Source organism: Pseudochaenichthys georgianus, chromosome 8, assembly GCF_902827115.2.
Source record: "Pseudochaenichthys georgianus chromosome 8, fPseGeo1.2, whole genome shotgun sequence".
Classification (NCBI taxonomy): Eukaryota; Metazoa; Chordata; class Actinopteri; order Perciformes; family Channichthyidae; genus Pseudochaenichthys; species Pseudochaenichthys georgianus.
This window is the reverse complement of record NC_047510.2, coordinates 28,211,589-28,232,434: the sequence shown is the minus strand read 5'-3', so window position 1 is coordinate 28,232,434 and position 20,846 is coordinate 28,211,589. Positions and strand designations below refer to the sequence as shown.

At 41.3% G+C, this 20,846-nt stretch overlaps 5 gene segments (V, D, J or C); 3 read left to right on the top strand and 2 right to left on the bottom strand.

Moving 5' to 3' along the window:
• Positions 1-2,447: 2,447 nt before the first annotated feature.
• On the top strand, positions 2,448-2,913 carry LOC117451726 (Ig kappa-b4 chain C region-like). The segment is given in 1 exon segment: positions 2,448-2,913. A coding segment is annotated over 1 exon segment (267 nt).
• Positions 2,914-7,873: 4,960 nt separating this feature from the next.
• On the bottom strand, positions 7,874-8,634 carry LOC117450994 (Ig kappa chain V region 120-like). The segment is given in 2 exon segments: positions 7,874-8,211; positions 8,319-8,634. Coding segments are annotated over 2 exon segments (414 nt in total).
• An 824-nt stretch (positions 8,635-9,458) lies between these two features.
• LOC117450999 (Ig kappa-b4 chain C region-like) lies at positions 9,459-10,833 on the top strand. The segment is given in 2 exon segments: positions 9,459-9,557; positions 10,352-10,833. A coding segment is annotated over 1 exon segment (258 nt).
• A 5,825-nt stretch (positions 10,834-16,658) lies between these two features.
• On the bottom strand, positions 16,659-17,421 carry LOC117450993 (Ig kappa chain V region 120-like). The segment is given in 2 exon segments: positions 16,659-17,004; positions 17,112-17,421. Coding segments are annotated over 2 exon segments (414 nt in total).
• Positions 17,422-17,808: 387 nt separating this feature from the next.
• On the top strand, positions 17,809-19,193 carry LOC117450996 (Ig kappa-b4 chain C region-like). The segment is given in 2 exon segments: positions 17,809-17,913; positions 18,709-19,193. A coding segment is annotated over 1 exon segment (261 nt).
• The last annotated feature ends 1,653 nt before the right edge of the window (positions 19,194-20,846 follow it).

Here is a 20,846-nt window from a genome sequence, read left to right as displayed (position 1 = left end):
TGTTGACACGGACAACGTCAGCGAAATAGTGCCCACTGCCCACCAGCCACGCCCAATCACAAAGTTTTTCTGCATTCAAGTGCATTATTCTGGCACGGGAAGATTATGTTATAGGACATTAACGATAAAACTGAATATTGTTGTGAACATCCCTGTTTTTTGTTTAATAGCCAGACTACACTGAAAAGCTAGAGGGCTTTTAATTTAAAACGGATACAGGAAATGAAACTTTTTTTATCAGGTCAGACAGGAGTATATCAGATAACAAGGAGGCTTAAAAGTACTGAAATCGGACCAAATGTACTTGTTAAACACAGGGACTTAGTAATGGGTATATATATGTATTGATTTGTTAGATCTCACTCTGTTCCTTTTGTGACTGTGCACTCTGCAGGCAGAAGATGAAGACGTCATTCTGCGGTCCATTGACGGGATTACAGTGGGCCTTTATGTTGTCAAACACAATTCCACCATGAGACCAGAGGACAGATGAGACCAGAGGACAGATGAGACCAGAGGACAGATTGTCCTGGAAGGCCAACAGGTACTAACTGATGTGGACAACATTGCATTAGCTGCTACCATGCTATTTGGACTAATGTATGCAATGAACCTGAACTACCCCCCTAAACTGAAGTGCACGTTCGAAGTGCTCCAGCAAATGTTAATGGAGCTAGACGGCATCATGCTCTCCAAGAAAGCCCAAGCGTTTAAAAACAAACTGTTTGAGTGAGCTGTTGCCATGGACCATTGTGCACTTTTCAGCATTCATACTGGACTTTCATCGATACAACTGTCTTGCACTTCCTTTGCTCATGCTTTTTACTGTATTGATTTGCATGTTTCAGAAATGTGTGTTTTTCCTGGGGTCATGTGTTTTCAGAATGTACTAATTGCGCTACTTCAAAATGTCAGTTCTTGTTTTTATTTGTAATACTTTCTTTAGTGCATATGTGGTGAGAAACCAGGCCATTTTTATACTTTCATGTATTTTTCAGCAATGCCATTGCTTTTTTGCATTAAAGTGCCCTTTCATATTAGCAGGTTACTATTTAAATAATGGATTTGCAAGAACATTTCCTTTTTTCGGCTAGGCGTTGACATATTCTGTTCATTGTTTACTATGAGTTACAAAAATAAGCCTTTCTTTGCCATCCGGCCCAATAAACCTTTATTTTGGTCGGGAGAATAGTTTCCTTTAAGCTTCCTTGCTGTGTTCTAAGTACACAATAATGTATATGTACATGCATCACAAACATTTTCTATTTCTTCTATTTCTTTATTTTCAATGTATTTGTTCATTCTTCTGGGGCTGCATGATGGAAAAACCAAAAGCTCATCTGGATGTGTGGTGGTTGTTAATATTGTTTTATTTTTTGAGAAAAATACATGAATGTTGTTCAAAGAAATGTGTTTGTCTTTATTGACTATTAGTTTTAAAATGTTATGATACATGCTGTAGATATAAGAGATTAGGATGGATCCTGTTGAAGAATGTACGAAATGCCTCTATTCACATGAAATAAAAAATCTTATGTACCCCTTGAGCACTAGGTAGATTAAACAGAAAACTATAGCATGTAGTTTAAACAAAACATTCATGTGGCTCTGTACAGAAATATACTGAGTATATTAAAAGTCTAAAATGAACATAAAAAGTCATGTTGGTTAAACATAGGGTAAATGAATATACCTATATTAAAGGAAATGTTTACATTAACATAACAATTTCATGTTTCTTTGACATAACATAGTTGTGTGTCTTTAACATAATGGAATAGTTTTGAGTACACATGTTTTTAATATGTGCAACCGGTTCCCATATTAAAATCATGTTAATCCAACGTACATTCCCAACATACTGTCATTTAAACAGCTTCAAATGTGAAATGATGAAACTGCTAATTTTACCTTAACTTATTTTAAATGTTTCTATCTCGGTTCTCTCCTCTGTTTTCAAAGAAATTACGAAAACAGTTTTTATATACAGTTAAACAGAGTAAAGATAACGATGGATATTAAAAATGTGTTGAATTCTTTCAGACATTATTTTAAAGTTAGTAAAACTGGGCAGTGATTGAGATTCACATTAAGCTCAATTGATTGTTCCATTTCCCGTATTTGTTCATTTATCCAGTAAATAATTTAATAATGGTTTGCAGAGTTCAGGTTTTGGATGATTTTGACCACAACTTTTTAAATGCTTCCTAATGTTGTACTTTATTCCTATTGTAGTCTGACATATTTCAGGTGATTCTGTGTGAAGTGTCTCGGTGCTGATTTGCATGAGAGGCTTCTTAAAGGGAAGTGAAACACTGTGTGAGTGAGAGACTGATGGAGCAGAACCAACATCTGACAGAAACTCCTTAAAGGAGAAACGCTCTCACAGCAAAGGTGTCCCAGCTGGTTGATTGACAGCTGTGTGCTCCCTGTCCTCTAATCTGATTGGTGTCTCCTAGGTGATGTCCCTCCCACCCTGACGGTGTTGGCTCCCTCCACAGAAGAGCTGCAGCAGGGGAAGGCCATGCTCATGTGCCTGGCCAACAAGGGCTTCCCCTCAGACTGGAGTCTGGCCTGGAAGGTGGACGGCAGCAGCAGCAGCAGCAGCAGCTGGGAGGAGAGCAGGAGCCCCGGGGTGCTGGAGAAGGACGCCCACTACAGCTGGAGCAGCACCCTGAGGCTCCCTGCAGACCAGTGGAGGAAGGCGCGCTCTGTGACCTGTGAGGCCACCCAGGGCTCCCAGATTCCGCTCTCAGAGACACTGAGGAGAGACCAGTGTTCCCAGTCCTGAGCTGACTCACTGGGACTCTGCTTTCTCTCTCACACTGCTCTCAGTCTGCTCTCTGGCTCTCAGGACATGTTTCAACATCAACCTGTTTTTCCTTGTGTCGATGGTTTCAACATTTTAAAACAATAAAGATGAATGTGTGTATTATAAAAGTGACATGTGTTCTGATTCCCTTTCTGTGAGATATGATACATATAAGAAACCTTCTTCACATGAATTCACAAAAGCCATCACACATTGTTTCCAGATTACTTGTTAATAATTGCTAGACTGTTGATGTACTTCTGCATTCATTTAGGTTCTATCCATGTTATTAATTAGTTCCAATAACCTTAGTAGGAACATTTAAATGGTAAACCACAAAGCTCTTATAACTACTGTTTAATGTATGCTCTATGTTTTGTTCATGCGTTGTTAAATGTTACCATGAATTCATTCTGGACATCTGACTCGATAAGAAAAAGACATTCAGGTTAAGAAATGAAAAGCAGGGTACCATCTGCATACAGTTGTATAACCTGAATGTAAATTGAGATGACCTTAAAGGTCCCCTATTATACTCCTTTTCAACAATATATTATAGGTCTCAGATATTTACAAACCTTGTCTCTGAAGTGTTTGGCTCCAACAACCAAACAGATCATGCATGGTATAATGCAGTGAACCCCTCTGTTTCAGCGCTGTGCTTGGTTTAAAAAAACACAATGGAGCTCTAAGGGGAGATTCAGGTGATAAGGTGGGCGGGTGTTACCTTGGTGATTGGCTAATGGCTGCACAGCCCAACAAAACTTGACATCACAAAGTGGCCAAAATCTGATCAGCTCATTTTCAGACAGGTTTTTATATAAATGGATCAGGATAAAAAGAAAGGGAATCTTTTTTCCTGAAACTTTCAGAATGTCTTTACACAGAGGGGACACATGTTCATAGAAGATATGGAAAAGTGGATTTTTCATAATAGGTGACCTTTAAATCTTACTTAATGGACACATTATAACTCGACCTAAAATGTTGATACACCAGTCTCTGTCCTCTTGCTATTTGTTCTGTTTGCAGAATCAATGCATTTAATGCATTTTCACAGATTGAATTAAAACTGATATTTGACTAAAACAAAGACCTAATCATGACTGTGCCTGTTGCTATGGTCCTGAGTCGTGGGTCCTGAGTCGTGGACCCTGAGTCGTGGGTCCTGAGTCGTGGACCCTGAGTCGTGGGCCCTGAGTCGTGGACCCTGAGTCGTGGATCCTGAGTCGTGGGTCCTGAGTCGTGGATCCTGAGTCGTGGCTGGAGCTGTCGCTGTGGTCCTGCCTGATGCTCTCCTTAGTACTTCTTTGATGGCTCCCACAGGAATGTTGCCATCCACCTGGATTCAATGTCTTCTTATTTATAGACACATGCATTTTCAAGTATTTGGACTACCTATGTTGTAAATGTATTGTCTTTTTAATTTACAAACGACATCTATTGCACGTCTGTCCGTCCTGGGAGAGGGATCCCTCCTCTGTTGCTTTCTCCGGGTTTTTTTCACTTATTTTCTTTGGATGTTTTTCCTTGTCCAATGTGAGGGTCCGAGGACCAAGGGTGTCATATTTATATTCTGTATAAACTGTAAAGTCCACTGAGACAAATGTAAAATGTCTGATATTGGGCTATATGAATTGATGGATTGAATCTTCAGCTTTTTCATTGATATACACATATACAGATCACTGCGGTGTTATCATTTTTTAGAAGAAATTGCATACCATCATTGATATACTGTGAGTGAAATACAACTGTATCAATGATGCACTTATGTAATTGTACACAATTTCTTACAGCATGATAGAAAATAAGTTTTGATAAGAGCTAAAATATTGTTTTCTTTTCCTGCTCCTCGACAAATTACGTTAGAAAGCAAACATAAAAAGTAGGAATTTAGCATTCACTCAATATTTATACAAAATTAAATATGTGCTATAATGTCACTTGGGGTTCACAGTTATGAGGGCCAAAGTTATAGAGTGGTTATTAAAGCTGTTAAAAATCACAAACTAATTGTAAAACTATCTTTAACAGAAATAAACAAGTTTTTTAATGTTGAGAGTGTTGTTGTGGTATTACATTAATATAATGTTGGTAATTAAGGCTATAGTTATTTATTTTGTCTGTGCAGTTGTTCAGTCAAATCACTTCCTCTTTAGTTGAGGAGGCTTTTGTACGATGTTGTATCACTGTGTGAACGGCCTGCTGCTGCACTGCTGACAATAATAATCTCCTGTATCTTCAGTCTGAACTCCAGTGACGGTCAGAGTGAAGACAGTCCCAGATCCACTTGCACTGAAACGATTTGAAACTCCAGACTGAAGAGATGTAGCATAATAAACCAAGAGTTTAGGAGCTTCTCCAGGTTTCTGAAGGTACCAGTGAAGGCATGTACCAGCACTTGTACTGGCTGTACATTTGATAGAAAGAGTGTGTCCTGGAACAACAGACAGAGATCCAGGAGACTGAGTCAGGAGGATTTCTCCTGATGAATCTGGAAAACATGAAAACAGCAGAAGGGTTATTGAGCTATCCAGCTTGGAGAAAGATGATCAACATCCAAACAGAAGAGCATCCTCTCCTCTCTGGAGAACAGATGGAAGAGGGTACATGCTGCTTGTCTCGGTGCTTCTCCATCATAGCAGATCCTCATGTTGGGGAACCTGGTTGCATCCTGAAGCAACGTTTTCAGAAGAGAGTCTCACCCTGAACAAGGAGCCCCAGGGTGGCCAGCAGTAGAGTCAGTGACATCATCATTGTGCTGCCGGCGTGTCAGTGGCTCTGGACAGCCGCTGATCACCTCTGGCCTCTTAACGTCTGGGAGCAGAGAGGCAGGACACATATGCAAACACGCAGTCAGTGAAGTGGAGCTGTCCTCACACAGCATGGTGTTCCCCTCAGTGCTGACAGCATTCACTGTTTCATGTTTCACTCCATAATGGGCTCTCAGAGATTACTATGTCGAACACAAGTTCATTTGGTTTACACAAAGCAAGCAGGGTTTCCGTTAGCCGGTAATTACCGGTTTTTAGCTGGTAAAATTTATAAAAAACCGGTAAATTCAAAACCTGACGGTCAAAATGTCTGGTAATAATTAGGGAGGCTCCGATCGATCGGCCGCCGGTCATTATCGGCCGATATTCACTCTTAATAGTTTGATCGGTGCTCTCTATAGAGGCCGATCAGGAGAGCTGGATCTGATCGATATGGACATAAACGCGAGTGAAGTGTAACCGGAGCGAGAGAGAGATCAGATCAGCTGCTGAGTCTGACCGAGACACGCAGCTCTGCATGAGCACCTGAAGCCCCGCCCTCTGTTTAGCGGGCTGCAGGAGCTGCATGAGAAACTGACGTGCTGTCAGCAGAGAGAGGGAGGGAAAGAGAGGATCCGTTTCTCCCGTGTTATTATTCAAAGTTGATGTAAACTTCTGAATAATGTACGTTATCTACTACAAGTAGTTTGTTTGAATGTAATAATTATGTTGTTTGTTGTTTGTGGAATCATTTATTGAAAAATGAATCAGAATTTTTCGATCTGTTACGATTATAAACTGAAGCAATATACAAATGAGCCCCGTGAACTGAGTTTTAAACTGAAGCATATCTGCTCATAGTCCGGTAATTACCTGCTAACGGAAACTCTGCTACACAACTATTATTATTATTATTGAAATATGACCGGTAAGTTTCAAATTAGTCCGGTAAAATAAATTCTGCCCGGACATTTGACCGGCGAGAAAAAATCCTAGCGGAAACCCTGAAAGCAAGTTGAGCCTGTTGGTGAGAATATTTTAAAGTGTAGAAACATATGTTGTTTGACACACGTGAAAGAAAGAAATCTATTGATACAGATTGTTAAAAGGTTTCACACCACAATACAAATTCAGTTTTGCAAGTTTTCTTATACAGTAGCTACTTTAATTTACATGATTCTTTTTGACAGAAATGTAAAGTTTGAAGTCGGCAATTCATCCTTTTTGTAAATCTAAAAGGAGAGTGGCATTATACAGAATGCTATACTTAATGACTGATCACATTATGGTCTTAAAGATTAAGCAAGGCAGTTTTATACGATGTGAAAATGAATGTCATTAGTGGGGAATATGATTTGATGATGAATATACTCAGAGAAGATACCTGAACTGCTGAGGCTTTTCTTTCATCTCCATTAAGGTGTATTACTTCAGTTTTCAGATGCTCCTTGTTTTATCATCTGTTCAAATCTACTGTCTGAAATATAGCTGACCCTTTAGATCAGACATTGACTGTTGAGCAGCATGAAGTGGTGGATTCACATCTGGTGTTTACCGTTTACATTATTTGTTAAGTTGTATCACAATGTGCTTCAAGCTAAGCTGGAGATGATCATTTACAGATTTGTTAGTCCATTTAAACGGTGTCATTCCATTTCTTCTTTCCTTTCACATCCATCACTCACTGAAATGTTCAAAGGACTGTTGAATGAACCTTTGAAAAGATCTCATGTAACAGCCGTCTTGATTTGTATTCTTGGCTCCACATTGAATAAAGAATCCAGTTTAAGAGACTGGTGGTCCCTTTTAGAGCTCTGCATGGTCAGACAGCCTCCTTCACCTCTGATCTTCTACAGCGCCGTATCTCTAGGAGGTCAGGAACGTCTCATGATCAGGGCTTGCTGGATTTACCTCAGACTTGAAAGTGAAGGTGACCTCTGATTTGAAGTCGGGACTTTTGATCTTTGGGAGTCTCTCCAGTGAGACAGAAGTGAACACTGTTCAAAAGAAGCTGAGGACCAATACGTTTAGTGTGGCTTTTATAGATTTAGTATTTTAGTTTGGTGTGTATGAGTTCATTCTCTTAATAAATTAGTAGAAACATTTCAGAAGTCTTTGCTTGAAAAAGAAAAAAGTGACACGCTTAATGGAGATGAAAGTGTGTGTGTGTGTGTGTGTGTGTGTGTGTGTGTGTGTGTGTGTGTGTGTGTGTGTGTGTGTGTGTGTGTGTGTGTGTGTGTCCTCAGTGAAGTGTAGCTTCCAGCTGCAGCAGTCAGTTCAGTTCCTGTCTGACTGAGGGAGGTTTTTGTACGACGCTTTTTCACTGTGTGAGCACCCACTGACTGTTGGGGTAATGGAGACTCTGACAGTAGTAAACTGCTGCATCTTCAGTCTGGACTCCACTGATGGTCAGAGTGAAGTCAGAGTTTGATCCACTGCCTGTGAAACGGTCTGAAATCCCTGATGCTCGAGTGGTAGCATAATAAACGAGCAGTTTAGGAGTTCCTCCATCTCTCTGTTGGTACCAGGCTAAATATGTCCCACCATGAACCGCCTGACTGGTCCTACATGTGATGGAGACGGAGCGTCCCGGAGCAGAGCTCACCGCTCCAGACTGAGTCAACGTGTACTGGCCTCTGGACTCTGAGGACACAGAGACAAAGACATAAAGCAGCGTCATGGTTTTGTCCGCTTCATTCCAGAGGGACGGATGTTCACAGAGGAGAGGAGTTTGATTCTCTGGACTTTACCTGTGAAGCAGCAGCAGAGGAGAGTCCAGATGAGGACGCAGATCAAAGTCATGTTCTTGATGAGGAGGATTCCTGTGGCTTCTGTTGTCATGAAGGACAGCTGTCAGTCATCCAGTGCTCAACTCTCAGGACTATAAAGTGTCCCAGAGCACTGGAGCATGGTGCTGCTGATGCAAAGTGTCTCTCTATGGAAATGCTCTGACTGACTCCAACAGGGACCTGGATGACTCTGATGATGCTGTTCATCAATGGATCCATCTCTCGGTCAGAGGACGGATCAGGAATGGGTCAGCGCTCACTTGTTTGAGGCTCTAAGTTCAAAGGACACATTTTCTTGCAGTTCATTTCATTAAAAAGCTCAAATTAATAACCCCAACTAATCAATACCACCAGGAAAACCTAAATGGAGGTTTATTATTAATCCTGATGGACAAACACACATGTATTTATGGGAATTATGCACATTTGGAAGTTTAACATGTAGAGCTTTTAGTAGACATTTATTGTTTCATTTAAATGTTCAATTACTTTGATGACAAAGTTGATAAAATCGTAAAAATTATTTTGTGAACAATTCGTTTTTCGAAAGAATCATCTTAATTTTGAAACTGAAGACACAACTTAATATTCCTTTTAAATGTTTAAAAGGTTCACAAAAGAAACATTAAATACTTTTCCATAGTTTGTGAATCTGTTTCAAACATTTGAAGCGTTATTATATAAACTGCGTAAACTGTGGATGTGTTTGGTGAGTTTGTTTGTGTCAAAGTCAGAGAGCCGTGTCTCTACAGTGAGAGGTTTTTGTACGGCGGCTCAATGACTTTGTATCACTGTGGTACACGTTCGGTGGAGGAACCAGACTGGATGTTGGAAGTAAGTCAAGTATTCATTTATAAGAGCAATCTCTCTTTTGTTGTACTTGTTATTAAGCAAAGTAAGAGAAATAGTTGCCTCTCCATGTCATTGTATAAATACTTCTCAAATATTTTGCACTCGGAGGCGAACTTTCCTCCAGCAAAAGGCGTTTAAATGTTTTCATGAGAGTTAAACATTAAACGAGAATACATCGTTATTTCCACCTTTAATGGTGAAGTAGCATCTTGAGGGTTGGGAGGTTTAGTTCAGTGAGTCAAAGTCAGAGAGCCGTCTCTCTACAGTGAGAGGTTTTTGTACGGCGGCTCAATGACTTTGTATCACTGTGGTGGACTTTTGGTGGAGGAACCAGACTGGATGTTGGAAGTAAGTTTCTGCACCAAAACTAAATATGATGTTGTTAAGAGATGTTTTAAATTCTGTGTTAGAATGTTTGAGAGATAGATTTTTATTATTTTAATCGTAATGTTTAGATAGTGTTAGTATTCGTGTCTTTATTTCTCTTCCTCATTGAGCCTAAGTCGGAGCAGATTTTCTTGAACTGTCTTTATACATTCCCAACATACTGTCATTTAAACAGCTTCAAATGTGAAATGATAAAACTCCTCATTTTACCTTAACTTATTTTAAATGTTTCTATCTCGGTTCTCTCCTCTGTTTTCAAAGAAATTACGAAAACAGTTTTTATATACAGTTAAACAGAGTAAAGATAACGATGGATATTAAAAATGTGTTGAATTCTTTCAGACATTATTTTAAAGTTAGTAAAACTGGGCAGTGATTGAGATTCACATTTAGCTCAATTGATTGTTCCATTTCCCGTGTTTGTTCATTTATCCAGTAAATAATTTAATAATGGTTTGCAGAGTTCAGGTTTTGACCTTAATTTTTTGAAATGCTTCCTAATGTTGTACTTTATTCCTAGTGTAGTCTGACATATTTCAGGTGATTCTGTGTGAAGTGTCTCGGTGCTGATTTGCATGAGAGGCTTCTTAAAGGGAAGTGAAACACTGTGTGAGTGAGAGACTGATGGAGCAGAACCAACATCTGACAGAAACTCCTTAAAGGAGAAACGCTCTCACAGCAAAGGTGTCCCAGCGTCTGCTGGTTGATTGACAGCTGTGTGCTCCCTGTCCTCTAATCTGATTGGTGTCTCCTAGGTGATGTCCCTCCCACCCTGACGGTGCTGGCTCCCTCCACAGAAGAGCTGCAGCAGGGGAAGGCCACGCTCATGTGCCTGGCCAACAAGGGCTTCCCCTCAGACTGGAGTCTGGCCTGGAAGGTGGACGGCAGCAGCAGCAGCAGCAGCTGGGAGGAGAGCAGGAGCCCCGGGGTGCTGGAGAAGGACGCCCACTACAGCTGGAGCAGCACCCTGAGGCTCCCTGCAGACCAGTGGAGGAAGGCGCGCTCTGTGACCTGTGAGGCCACCCAGGGCTCCCAGACTCCGCTCTCAGAGACACTGAGGAGAGACCAGTGCTCCCAGTCCTGAGCTGACTCACTGGGACTCTGCTTTCTCTCTCACACTGCTCTCAGTCTGCTCTCTGGCTCTCAGGACATGTTTCAACATCAACCTGTTTTTGCTTGTGTCGATGGTTTCAACATTTTAAAACAATAAAGATGAATGTGTTTATTATAAAAGTGACATGTGTTCGGATTCCCTTTCTGTGAGATATGATACATATAAGAAACCTTCTTCACATTAATTCACAAAAGTCACAACATTACCAAGTCAATATTTCCCATATTACTTTGTAATGATCTGAAAGGTCCCATGTCATGGCCATTTCTACTGATCATAATTCCATTGTTGAGGTACACTAGAATAGATTTATATTGTTCATTGTTCCAAAATCACATCTCAAACAGCATCTCTGTATAGTATGTGTATTCACTCTCTGACCTACACGCCTTGTTGGAGCTCCTGCCAACCAAGCACAGTTTCTGTAACCACACCTTCAGAACCAAACCGACCCATATATGCTTTAAATAACTACCTGTACAGGCTTGCATCTATCTTGTAGTCCAATACTAACCGCACAATATTTACTGACACTGAGCTGTGAAAATATAACACTGTGCAGACGTGCAACATTCTGCTGCAGTAGAATTTACTATTTGATATAAGACTAACATTCCTGACAATAGTCATCTTTTATAGTGTAAATGCCTTTTTAATAATAACATTTTTGAATGGAACATTCTCAACATGAATGCATAAATTCAAATAAATATAACTTACATTATGTGGAAAGATACTGTGTTTGAAATTAGATGTTAGCTTTTTGTTTTGATATATATATGTTGTATGCCAGTCTCCCTTCAGATATGTTGAGTGGCATGTCATTCAACACAATGCTGCTCACCTCCTTCCAGAGATGTTCACAAGTCTTTTTTTGCAAGTCCAAGTCAAGTCTCAAGTCTTTGGTCACGAGTCCAAGTCAAGTCTCAAGTCTCTAAAAAACTAAAAGTCTGATGTCTCTTCTGGTTGTAATAAGCCTTCGATTGTCTGCTGCTATCCAGTCTGTTAAGAATACTGCACAGCTATATCTAAGAAATTCAAAGCATTTACTGTGTTATTATCACTCCTATATCTATTAGCATACAGTATCAGTACTGATTAGTTGTTTGTTATATGATCACTTTAAACAGGCTATTGCAATATGAGGAAAAACATCACACTTTAGCTAAATGCAAACAACTTATAAGCAAAACACTTCAGAATCAGACATCAGTATCACAAATACTTTATTAATCCCCCGCAGGGAAACTGTTAAAAGTACTTAAAAGCGGGTAATGATTAACGTTACCGACCTTTTTTATGTCATGTCAAGAATTGGATGTCAACGCCACTCAACTCAAACAAGTGTGACAAGCAATTCACTAATCTTTTCGAATATTCAGTTACAAAGCTAGTAGCAAGCTAAGTTAACATTACGTAGCTGATGCTGAGCTAAACATGTTTGCTAACCGTCCATATGCGTTAATGTGACTGACTTCTCCGGGTGAGTTTCCAAGTGCCTGATGAAATTCGACGTTGTTGCGCCAGCATCCTTGATTTTGATATTGCAGACTTTGCAGTGTGCGCTCCTTTTGTTGGTGCCACCGGCGTTTTGTTCGAAGTGTTTGTAGTTGAACCTAATTACAAGCGGTACAGCCGCAGGTGTGCCGCCGGTCGCTATTGTGTTACTACCAGGTAGTAACAGAGGCGCGCACGTCTGCGTAATGAGCCCGGCTAAAATAACTGGATGGCCTACCTGCCTGTCAGCCTTCCATCTGGGCACAAACTTATCTCGTGCCCTCATTGGTCATGTGCGCGTTCGTGTGTGTTGGAGGAGGCGGGCTCTATAAGGAAGTAGCAGCCTCAAGCAGATTATCTCCGGTTGTGTATTTTCAAATTCTAGCGATCTCGAGCCGGTTTCTCTCAAATGTACCTACCCCACCTTTAATACGCCAAAAATAGAAAACACAATGATTGTTCACGAGTCCCAACACACGAGTCCAAGTCGAGTCTGAAGTCTTTTGGTCACGAGTCCAAGTCAAGTCTGAAGTCTCTGTGTGTGCGACTTAAGTGCGACTCGAGTCCGAGTCGCAGACTCGAGTCCCCATCTCTGCCTCCTTCAGTTGGGAGAAAAGCTGGTTCAGGTTCAGCCTTATGGGGGCACAGGGCTGCTGAGTCTAAAGATGGATCTGTTGGTCCTGGCACCAGGGGGAGGGACAACTGATTTAGTATGAATAGCTGCTAAAAATGTACCTGCATTTATTAAATGTCAGCTAAAAGAGCAGTGAAATGAAAAACCTCTGAATTTCCTGTGAAGATATTAACAGTAGGCTACTTAATGCCAGCATCACAATTATTATTTACAATGGACTACGCTTAGCTAACAGACTAATTTCCACCACTCATGGAGCACACCACACCCACCTTTTCTGTTGAAAAACTGGGTGACATACTGTCGCCCTTTAGTCCCTCTCTCTTGTCTTTCTCTCCTTTCTTTTCTTTTTTGAAAGCCTGACATTGTTAGTCGTTGAGACATGTGTACACAAGTAAGTACTAGCATACCTCCTCACATGCTCTCACTCTCTCTCTGCTAGATAGGGCAGGTGCCGCACCGCGTTTGGAGGCAGGGCCAAACCATTACATGTAAATAGAAGGGGGTGTACAGAGGCTTTGGATAATTAACTTTTGGAAGAAAATAAGTTAAATGAATCGTAAGTTTAGTGAGTACATTATCAATATAACGTTCTATTAATGTTAATTATTGATGAAAGGTTACTTAAAGGTGGGGTAGGTACGTTTGAAAAACCGGCTCGAGATCGCTAGAATTTGAAAATACACAACCGGAGAAAATCTGCCACTTCCTTATAGAGCCCCTCCTCCAACACACACGAACGCGCACATGACCAATGAGGTCAGGAGATAAGTTTGTGCCCCGATGGAAGGCTGACAGGCAGGTAGGCCATCCAATGGGGTCTGAGCATCGTGGAGCACCGTGGCTGAGAAAAGATAAATGTGTGTGCGTGTGTGTGTGTGTGTGTGTGTGTGTGTGTGTGTGTGTGTGTGGCGTGCGTGCGTGTGTGTGTGTGTGTGTGTGTGTGTGTGTGTGTGTGTGTGTGTGTGTGTGTGTGTGTGTGTGTGTGTGTGTGTGTGTGTGTGTGTGTGTGTGTGTGTGTGTGTGTGTGTGTATCCGGGGATTAGTCCATTTGGACCAATGGGTCCATTTGGACTTAGTGACCTCAACCTTCCCCGGAAGAAAAAAATGGAAAAAGACAAATGTCCAACGAGGCGTTCTGGGGCAGCGTAGACAGGTCTTTTCTGTGTTAGAGTTTTACTCGCTACAGGGTGTACTTTGAGGGTTTGTGACTCTGCAGACCGTTTACATGCAGAAAAAGCTACATAACACACAAGGGGACGAGTAATAACCAGAAAAGCATATGATGGGACCTTTAAGGGTTTGGATATACTTCTGGATTTATTCTAGTTTTATTTTTGTTAATAAAAATTGGTACCAATAACAATAGCATGAACATTTCAATGGTAAACTACAGAGCTCTCTCTTATTACTAATGTTTAAGTACATCCAATTGCTGCCTCCAAACTCTGATGCAGAAACTCTCCTCTCTACTCTCTCATCCTCTCTGGACTCTCTCTGTCCTCTCACATCTCGGCAGGCTCGTCAGTCCCCTCCTGCTCCCTGGCTAAATGACGCACTGCGTGCTAATAGAACCGTCCTTCGGGCAGCAGAGCGGAAATGGTGGAAATCCAAACACCGTGACGACCTCCTAACCTATCAGGCTCTCCTCTCCTCTTTCTCTGCTGCGATCTCTCAGGCAAAAAGCACTTTCTTTCAAGATAAGATCCAATCTTCCTATTCCAATCCCAAAAAACTATTTTCCATCTTCTCCTCCCTCCTGGACCCCCAAAAGCCCCTTCCCCCTCCTCCCTTCTGTCAAGCGACTTTGTTAACCACTTTGAAAAAAAAGTTGATGATATTCGCTCTTCTTTTTCTGACTCACCTTTACTCACTGCTGGGTCACCAGACCCTCCTTTCACCCACACACTGACCTCCTTTTCCCCTCTCTCGCCAAGTGAGGTTCTTTCCCTCATTACCTCTGCCCGCCTTACCACCTGTCCTCTGGACCCTATCCCTTCAAACCTCCTTCAGACTATCGCTCCTGATATTCTACCGTTTCTCACCCATTTCATCAACACTTCTCTAACTTCTGGTCACTTTCCAAACAGTCTCAAGGAGGCAAGAGTAAACCCTCTCCTGAAGAAACCCACTCTCAACCCGTCAGATGTTATAAACTACAGGCCTGGCTCTCTCCTCCCGTTCCTGTCTAAAACACTTGAACGTGCTGTCTTTAAACAACTCTCCTGTTATCTCCATCAGAACAACCTTCTGGATCCGCACCAGTCTGGTTTCAAGGCAGGTCACTCCACAGAAACTGCCCTCCTTGCTGTCACTGAGGAACTGCACACTGCTAAAGCAGCCTCCCTCTCCTCTGTCATCATCCTGTTGGACCTGTCTGCTGCATTCGACACGTTGAACCATCAGATGAATGTGTGTATTATAAAAGTGTCTTCGGATTCCCTTTCTGTGAGATATATTATATAAAAGGAACCTTATTCACATGAATTCACAAAAGCCATCACACATTGTTTCCAGATTACTTGTTAATAATTGCTAGACTGTTGATGTACTTCTGCATTCATTTAGGTTCTATCCATGTTATTAATTAGTTCCAATAACCTTAGTAGGAACATTTAAATGGTAAACCACAAAGCTCTTATAACTAATGTTTAGTGTATGCTCTATGTTTTGTTCATGCGTTGTTAAATGTTACCATGAATTCATTCTGGACATCTGACTCGATAAGAAAAAGACATTCAGGTTAAGAAATGAAAAGCAGGGTACCATCTGCATACAGTTGTATAACCTGAATGTAAATTGAGATGACCTTAAAGGTCCCCTATTATACTCCTTTTCAACAATATATTATAGGTCTCAGGTATTTACAAACCTTGTCTCTGAAGTGTTTGGCTCTAACAACCAGACAGATCATGCATGGTATAATGCAGTGAACCCCTCTGTTTCAGCGCTGTGCTTGGTTTAAAAAAACACAATGGTGCTCTAAGGGGAGATTCAGGTGATAAGGTGGTCTACTGTCTGAAATATAGCTGACCCTTTAGATCAGACATTGACTGTTGAGCAGCATGAAGTGGTGGATTCACATCTGGTGTTTACCGTTTACATTATTTGTTAAGTTGTATCACAATGTGCTTCAAGCTAAGCTGGAGATGATCATTTACAGATGTGTTAGTCCATTTAAACGGTGTCATTCCATTTCTTCTTTACTTTCACATCCATCACTCACTGAAATGTTCAAAGGACTGTTGAATGAACCTTTGAAAAGATCTCATGTAACAGCCGTCTTGATTTGTATTCTTGGCTCCACATTGAATAAAGAATCCAGTTTAAGAGACTGGTGGTCCCTTTTAGAGCTCTGCATGGTCAGACAGCCTCCTTCACCTCTGATCTTCTACAGCGCCGTATCTCTAGGAGGTCAGGAACGTCTCATGATCAGGGCTTGCTGGATTTACCTCAGACTTTAAAGTGAAGGTGACCTCTGATTTGAAGTCGGGACTTTTGATCTTTGAGAGTCTCTCCAGTGAGACAGAAGTGAACACTGTTCAAAAAGAAGCTGAGTACCAATACGTTTAGTGTGGCTTTTATAGATTTAGTATTTTAGTATAGTGTGTATGAGTTCATTCTCTTAATATATTAGTAGGAACATTTCAGAAGTCTTTGCTTGAAAAAGAAAAAAGTGACACGCTTAATGGAGATGAAAGTGTGTGTGTGTGTGTGTGTGTGTGTGTGTGTGTGTGTGTGTGTGTGTGTGTGTGTGTGTCCTCAGTGAAGTGTAGCTTCCAGCTGCAGCAGTCAGTTCAGTTCCTGTCTGACTGAGGGAGGTTTTTGTACGACGCTTTTTCACTGTGTGAACACATACTGACTGTTGGGGTAATGGAGACTCTGACAGTAGTAAACTGCTGCATCTTCAGTCTGGACTCCACTGATGGTCAGAGTGAAGTCAGAGTTTGATCCACTGCCTGTGAAACGGTCTGAAATCCCTGATGCTCGAGTGGTAGCTTGATAAACGAGAAGTTTAGGAGTTCCTCCATCTCTCTGTTGGTACCAGGCTAAACAGTTCCCACCATGAACCGCCTGACTGGTCCTACATGTGATGGAGACGGAGCGTCCCGGAGCAGAGCTCACCGCTCCAGACTGAGTCAACGTGTACTGGCCTCTGGACTCTGAGGACACAGAGACAAAGACATAAAGCAGCATCATGGTTTTGTCCGCTTCATTCCAGAGGGACGGATGTTCACAGAGGAGAGGAGTTTGATTCTCTGGACTTTACCTGTGAAGCAGCAGCAGAGGAGAGTCCAGATGAGGACGCAGATCAAAGTCATGTTCTTGATGAGGAGGATTCCTGTGGCTTCTGTTGTCATGAAGGACAGCTGTCAGTCATCCAGTGCTCAACTCTCAGGACTATAAAGTGTCCCAGAGCACTGGAGCATGGTGCTGCTGATGCAAAGTGTCTCTCTATGGAAATGCTCTGACTGACTCCAACAGGGACCTGGATGACTCTGATGATGCTGTTCATCAATGGATCCATCTCTCGGTCAGAGGACGGATCAGGAATGGGTCAGCGCTCACTTGTTTGAGGCTCTAAGTTCAATGGACACATTTTCTTGCAGTTCATTTCATTAAAAAGCTCAAATTAATAACCCCAAATAATCAATACCACCAGGAAAACATAAATGGAGGTTTATTATTAATCCTGATGGACAAACACACATGTATTTATGGGAATTATGCACATTTGGAAGTTTAACATGTAGAGCTTTTAGTAGACATTTATTGTTTCATTTAAATGTTCAATTACTTTGATGAACTGAAGACACAACTTAATATTCCTTTTAAATGTTTAAAAGGTTCACAAAAGAAAAATTAAATACTTTTCCATAGTTTGTGAATCTGATTCAAACATTTGAAGCGTTATTATATAAACTGCGTAAACTGTGGACGTGTTTGGTGAGTTTGTTTGTGTCAAAGTCAGAGAGCCGTGTCTCTACAGTGAGAGGTTTTTGTACGGCGGCTCAATGACTTTGTATCACTGTGGTGGACTTTTGGTGGAGGAACCAGACTGGATGTTGGAAGTAAGTTTCTGCACCAAAACTAAATATGATGTTGTTAAGAGATGTTTTAAATTCTGTGTTAGAATGTTTGAGAGATAGATTTTTATTATTTGAATCGTAATGTTTAGATAGTATTAGTATTCATGTCTTTATTTCTCTTCCTCATTGAGCCTAAGTCGGAGAAGATTTTCTTGAAATGTCTTTATACATTCCCAACATACTGTCATTTAAACAGCTTCAAATGTGAAATGATAAAACTGCTAATTTTACCTTAACTTATTTTTAAATGTTTCTATCTCGGTTCTCTCCTCTGTTTTCAAAGAAATTACGAAAACAGTTTTCATATACAGTTAAACAGAGTAAAGATAACGATGGATATTAAAAATGTGTTGAATTCTTTCAGACATTATTTTAAAGTTAGTAAAACTGGGCAGTGATTGAGATTCACATTAAGCTCAATTGATTGTTCCATTTCCCGTGTTTGTTCATTTATCCAGTAAATAATTTAATAATGGTTTGCAGAGTTCAGGTTTTGACCTTAATTGTTTTAAATGCTTCCTAATGTTGTACTTTATTCCTAGTGTAGTCTGACATATTTCAGGTGATTCTGTGTGAAGTGTCTCGGTGCTGATTTGCACGAGAGGCTTCTTAAAGGGAAGTGAAACACTGTGTGAGTGAGAGACTGATGGAGCAGAACCAACATCTGACAGAAACTCCTTAAAGGAGAAACGCTCTCACAGAAAAGGTGTCCCAGCGTCTGCTGGTTGATTGACAGCTGTGTGCTCCCTGTCCTCTAATCTGATTGGTGTCTCCTAGGTGATGTCCCTCCCACCCTGACGGTGCTGGCTCCCTCCACAGAAGAGCTGCAGCAGGGGAAGGCCACGCTCATGTGCCTGGCCAACAAGGGCTTCCCCTCAGACTGGAGTCTGGCCTGGAAGGTGGACGGCAGCAGCAGCAGCAGCAGCAGCTGGGAGGAGAGCAGGAGCCCCGGGGTGCTGGAGAAGGACGCCCACTACAGCTGGAGCAGCACCCTGAGGCTCCCTGCAGACCAGTGGAGGAAGGCGCGCTCTGTGACCTGTGAGGCCACCCAGGGCTCCCAGACTCCGCTCTCAGAGACACTGAGGAGAGACCAGTGCTCCCAGTCCTGAGCTGACTCACTGGGACTCTGCTTTCTCTCTCACACTGCTCTCAGTCTGCTCTCTGGCTCTCAGGACATGTTTCAACATCAACCTGTTTTTGCTTGTGTCGATGGTTTCAACATTTTAAAACAATAAAGATTAATGTGTTTATTATAAAAGTGACATGTGTTCGGATTCCCTTTCTGTGAGATATGATACATATAAGAAACCTTCTTCACATTAATTCACAAAAGTCACAACATTACCAAGTCAATATTTCCCATATTACTTTGTAATGATCTGAAAGGTCCCATGTCATGGCCATTTCTACTGATCATAATTCCATTGTTGAGGTACACTAGAATAGATTTATATTGTTCATTGTTCCAAAATCACATCTCAAACAGCATCTCTGTATAGTATGTGTATTCACTCTCTGACCTACACGCCTTGTTGGAGCTCCTGCCAACCAAGCACAATTTCTGTAACCACACCTTCAGAACCAAACCGACCCATATATGCTTTAAATAACTACCTGTACAGGCTTGCATCTATCTTGTAGTCCAATACTAACCGCACAATATTTACTGACACTGAGCTGTGAAAATATAACACTGTGCAGACGTGCAACATTCTGCTGCAGTAGAATTTACTATTTGATATAAGACTAACATTCCTGACAATAGTCATCTTTTATAGTGTAAATGCCTTTTTAATAGTAACATTTTTGAATGGAACATTCTCAACATGAATGCATAAATTCAAATAAATATAACTTACATTATGTGGAAAGATACTGTGTTTGAAATTAGATGTTAGCTTTTTGTTTTGATATATATATGTTGTATGCCAGTCTCCCTTCAGATATGTTGAGTGGCATGTCATTCAACACAATGCTGCTCACCTCCTTCAGTTGGGAGAAAAGCTGGTTCAGGTTCAGCCTTATGGGGGCACAGGGCTGCTGAGTCTAAAGATGGATCTGTTGGATCTGTTGGATCTGTGCCAGGGCACCAGGGGGAGGGACAACTGATTTAGTATGAATAGCTGCTAAAAATGTACCTGCATTTATTAAATGTCAGCTAAAAGAGCAGTGAAATGAAAAACCTCTGAATTTCCTGTGAAGATATTAACAGTAGGCTACTTAATGCCAGCATCACAATTATTATTTACAATGGACTACGCTAGCTAACAGACTAATTTCCACCACTCATGGAGCACACCACACCCACCTTTTCTTTTGAAAAACTGGGTGACATACTGTCGCCCTTTAGTCCCTCTCTCTTGTCTTTCTCTCCTTTCTTTTCTTTTTTGAAAGCCTGACATTGTTAGTCGTTGAGACATGTGTACACAAGTAAGTACTAGCATACCTCCTCACATGCTCTCACTCTCTCTCTGCGGGCAGGTGCGGCCAGTGTCGCCAACTCCATAGTAAGGAAAGTAGCTATTGGCTGTCCGAAAAGTCGCCAGAAGTCGACCTAATCGACGTCATCGCCTAATTTGCATATCATGTAATCGCGGAAAAAACGTTCCACCCCCTTCAAGGATCAAAACTTGAAACCACCAGAGTAAATCCAGACGACAGTAGATCAGAAATGTCTCTATTCGAAAAAGTAGAAATAGTTTTAGTAGTTTTTAGTAGAAATCTCCCTTACAATAAAGGCAGTATGCCGTGTGTCATCTCCAATAAATGGCTTCAACCATCCTTTAAACTCAGGGTTTGATTCCCACTCCTTTCTGTACTTTTGTGAATACAGTTTAACTTTAGACTGTGACATGATGACCTACGTGGATGTTTAGCTTGTCACAGAGAGGCACACACACAGTGGACGAGGTGAT